The sequence below is a fragment of the Lutra lutra genome, chromosome 3 (assembly GCF_902655055.1).
Source record: "Lutra lutra chromosome 3, mLutLut1.2, whole genome shotgun sequence".
NCBI classification, from domain to species: domain Eukaryota; kingdom Metazoa; phylum Chordata; class Mammalia; order Carnivora; family Mustelidae; genus Lutra; species Lutra lutra.
In genome coordinates this window covers 29,223,387-29,227,442 of record NC_062280.1, presented here as the reverse complement: position 1 = coordinate 29,227,442, position 4,056 = coordinate 29,223,387, and the positions used below count along the sequence as shown (strand labels likewise).

At 63.1% G+C, this 4,056-nt stretch overlaps 1 protein-coding gene across 1 annotated transcript; it reads right to left on the bottom strand.

The window, feature by feature from the left end:
- Positions 1–1,038: 1,038 nt before the first annotated feature.
- On the bottom strand, positions 1,039–3,457 carry CDK5R2 (cyclin dependent kinase 5 regulatory subunit 2). The gene is given in 2 exon segments (XM_047723092.1): positions 1,039–2,933; positions 2,936–3,457. Coding segments are annotated over 2 exon segments (1,110 nt in total). The 5' UTR covers positions 3,348–3,457; the 3' UTR covers positions 1,039–2,235.
- Between the last annotated feature and the right edge of the window lie 599 nt (positions 3,458–4,056).

The following is a 4,056-nucleotide window of genomic DNA, read 5'->3' as shown; positions in this document are numbered from 1 at the left end:
AAGGGCGCTGGGCCGAGGCCGGGGTAGAGTCGCGGTCTGTCCTGTTAGGAGGGCAAATGGAAGCCGGCATTCTTGGGTTCTCGGGCCAGACTCCTGTAATTCACCACCAGAAGAGATCACAACCTACTTTCAAATTATTCGGAAAATCTAGTTGAAGCCAAGCCTGCAACTCCTCTTGCCCCTACAAGCCCCACCCTGCCCACAGCGCGCCGGTCAGCACCACGGACAGCGTACCAGAGCCTAGTCTTCCTTCTGACTCCTCATCCTCGAGGTCTGGCTGCAACTAGGGTCAGAGACGCCAGCACTCTGCTGGAGCCAGGCCTCCTGGGCCAATGAAACTGAATGGGGGCGTTTAGCCACGTGGCTAAGAAGGCATCGGGACAGGAGTCTCAGGCTAAAGAGCTTAGTTCTCTTCTTTCAACCCCTAAGAAAGGCTCCTGTCTCCCAGGCTGCCTGTGTCCTAGCCTCCTTGGGGATAAAGGGCCAGGCCTGAACCTTAAGCAGGGATGGACTTCCCAAGGCTATTCTGGGTAGGCGTGTGACTAAAATGGTCTTGAAACAACCAAGGGGATTGGAGGAGGGGTGTGGAGCTGAGTGTGTGTGTGTCAGGTCCCACCTGAGAGTGGTGAGCACAGACTTGGTCAGGCCTCACTAGACGCTAGACAGTATATATAGCAGGGAGAGATGGAGGAAGAGAAAAGCAGTAATCGTAACTCGCTAGTTCTACCTCAGTGGTCTACTTTGTAAAGGGTATAACTTTTGCTGTCTTCATTATTCAATCCCTAAATGGCCTGGGCATTAATGGAGAGCTAGGTGAGACAAGATGGATTCAGCTTTATCATCAGGCCTCAACCTTCGGCTACTTAACTCTCTGTAAAATGGAAGCCAATGTGAGGGCGGGATACGGAAAGAGTAGCAGTTCTCAAGGACCCATCCTCCCCAGTAGGCCCGTGGGGGTCCTCCTGCCCTGTGACTGTTTCACTCCTGATCCCACTCCCTCCCTCCTGGGGCCCAAAGAAAGGCCGGCGCAAAACCATCTGCAGGCGCTTCCAGCGCTTTATAGTTCTCTCCGGGACAGACGGACAGACAGAAAGTGCAGCCCGCGCCGTCGGCCCGCATCATTGGCACCTTGGACACGGCACCAGGCCCAACCCAGTCCCTGGTACCTTCCCGGGAAGATTCCGGTCCGGCCTCAAATCAGCACCTCAGACAGCTCCCGGCCCAACACCCACCCTCCCCCCTCCCTCTGGAAACAACCAAATAAATTAAAAGGGGAGGAACAAAAACACCTAAAGATACGGAAGAGGGGTACCCCTCCCCCAGAGTAAGAAGAGTTTCTGTCTCCTCCCGCCCTTCCGCTGAGGCGCCTTCGCCGCCGGGATGACCTCCTAGGTTGATTTTGCTCCCAAATCTCGGCCTCCTGAAGCCGGCATCTCCCTCCCCCCCCCCCAACTCCCGGCATGCAACACGTTGGAAAAGGTAGGGACAGGAGGTGGGGGTGGGGCGAAGGACCATCCTGGTTGTTGTCTGGGCTCCTGGGGCTGCAGTTTCTCGCCGCACCGAAGTCAGTCCAAATCAAGAAATGATATTCCCTTTGGTCTGGGAAAGGGGATATGGGGTGCTCAGTAGGGGAAGAAATGCAAGCTGACATAGGCGGGGGGTGGGGGCGAGCAGACAGGAGGGAAGATGGTGACACATGTCAGGAGCAAGGAAAAGAGAACGAGAAGAGGGAGATGGGGACACGGGTGCAGAAAGAGAAAGGGGAAAGGGGGGCAATGATAGTCGGGTAGGGGGTAAGATGGAGACGGAAATACACACCCAAGGTACGGAAAATGGAAAGGCAGAGAGGGAGATGTGAAGGCAGACAGGAAAGATGAAGATACAGGAAGGAGGCGAGGAAACGGTCAAAATCGAGGGAGATGGATTTACAGACACACACGGAAGAGAAGGAGGAGACCCGGGTAGAATTGGAGAGATGGGGGCACAGGCAGACAGAACGGGTGAGGTTGGGGGTCCCCCTCCCGCGCTCATCCCCCACCCCCACCCTATGCCCAGCAAATCCAGAGCCGCGGCCTCTGGCGTCCTGGCCTCCACCTTCCCCTGCGGGACAGGGGCGGCTCCTCCTCCGGCCACGGCACGGAGCGGCGGTAACAGCGGCGGCGGCTTGATGGTCCCGGGGGCTCCGAGTGCGTGTCAGGGGCTGGGGCGGGGTGCGGGCGCGGCCCTTGGGAATCCCTAGCGGTCCAGGTTCATAGTCCAGTGCTTGGCTCCGGTCGCGCAGCTGTCCCTGGCGGCCGAGGAGGAGGCGGGGGCCGCGGGCGCGCCCCCGCTGGGTGGACCCCCGGCGCCCGCGGCGGCCTCGCCCTCGTTCTTGAGGTCTTGAAAGACCTGCGTGAAGAAGTGGGGGTCTGCGTTGAGCCGCAGCATCTGGGGGCTGAGCCGCTGGATGAGGCGCAGGCAGCGTTGCCAGAAGCGCTCCTTGTCGGGCTCCACGAGGAAGGGCTTGAGCGGGTACGAGATCTCGTTGCCCATGTAGGAGTAGGCGAGGTAGAGGCAGGTGAGGAAGGCGGCCTGCAGCTCGGCGGCCGACGCCAGCTCATCCCCGCGCAGCGACTCGCGGCACAGCAGGTACACGAACACCAGGTTGGCGGGCGTAATGAAGGCCTGGTCTTGCCAGCCCTGCAGCAGCAGCGAGCGGTCCACTCCGCGGAACCAGCCCACCAGCTCCCCCGGGCTCAGCTCCTTGAGGCGGTAGCAGCGTCGGCACACAAAATCGCCCAGGCAGCGCAGCAGCTCGCCGGTGGACGCCTGCACGATGACCCGCCGCGGCGAGCCGCCAGGCACTGGCGGCGCCGCCTGAGGGGCTGGGGGTGGCGGCGGCGGCGGCTTTCCCCCGCCCGAACCCGGCGGCGGGGCGGCCGCGCTGCCCCCGACGGCGGCTCGCAGGTGGCGGCGGCCGCCGGCACGGTGGGCACCGGCACCGCCAGTGGCTTGGTGGCGCCGCCGCCGTCTGGGGGGTCCCGGCCCTTGCGGAGAAGGTTCTCGCGGTTGCGCTGCTGGACCAGGGGGTCGGGGCCAGTGGACGCCGGCTTGGGCGTCACCTTCTTGCTGCCTTTCTTCTTCTTGGCGGACGCGGCCACCAGGCGCTTCCAGGTAAGCGCGGAGATGAGCACGGACGGCCGCTTGAGTCGGCTCTCGCCTTTGCCGCCCTTGCCTGCTAGCGGCGCCCCGTAGCCCCCCAGCGCCTCGTCCCCCGCGGGCGGCGCTTTTTTCTTCTCTTCGGGCAGCCCGCCGGGCCTCCGGCCCTTGGCCGAAGAGGCGGGGGAAAGAGACAGCACCGTGCCCATCCTGCAGAGCGGGGCCGGCGCCCGGGCCCCGGTGGGAACCGCGGGCGGCGCCGCTGTCGCCGCCGCCTCTGCTGCAGCCCCGGAGACCCGGCGGTGGGGGGCCTAGCCCCGGCCCGGGCGCGGGAACGCGCAGGGGAAGGTGTTTGCTTGGCTGCTCCGCGGCGGTTGCTCGGAGTCTGAGCTGCGCCAGCTGCAGCGTCAGCCCCACCCCTTGGACCCCGTCTTTAGCCGCGCCGCGCCCCGCCTCACGCAGCCAATCCTCTCTCGAGTTGCCCTTCTGACCGGCAGCTCCTCTGGCCAATAGGAGTTCGCATACTAATCTCAAGTCCCGCCCTACCCCCCACCCTCTGTCTCCGGTCCTTTCCCTTCACCAGAAAGGGGAAAGGGGGAGGAGGTGGCCCTGGTTCCAAGGGCCTCCTCAGGGTCAGAGCTGGGGAAAGGGGTCTGGGGGCTCCCACTCCCCCTCACATCGCCCCTTCCTCGCCCCCGCAAATCCTAAGGCCCTGGGTCAGCTTATTTTGATGTATTGGATCGCGGTGGCAGAGAAGCCGTGGGAACAGCCTCTCCCCCTTTTTGGTTATGTGCTGGGGGCAGCGTGGGCAGTGAGTGTCTTCCCCAGGGCGTCCCAGGACCTGCGGGGTCGAACTGCTCTGGGCTTCTCCAATATGGCCACAGGTGGATTACCTCTTGGCTCTCCTCTCCTCCCTTC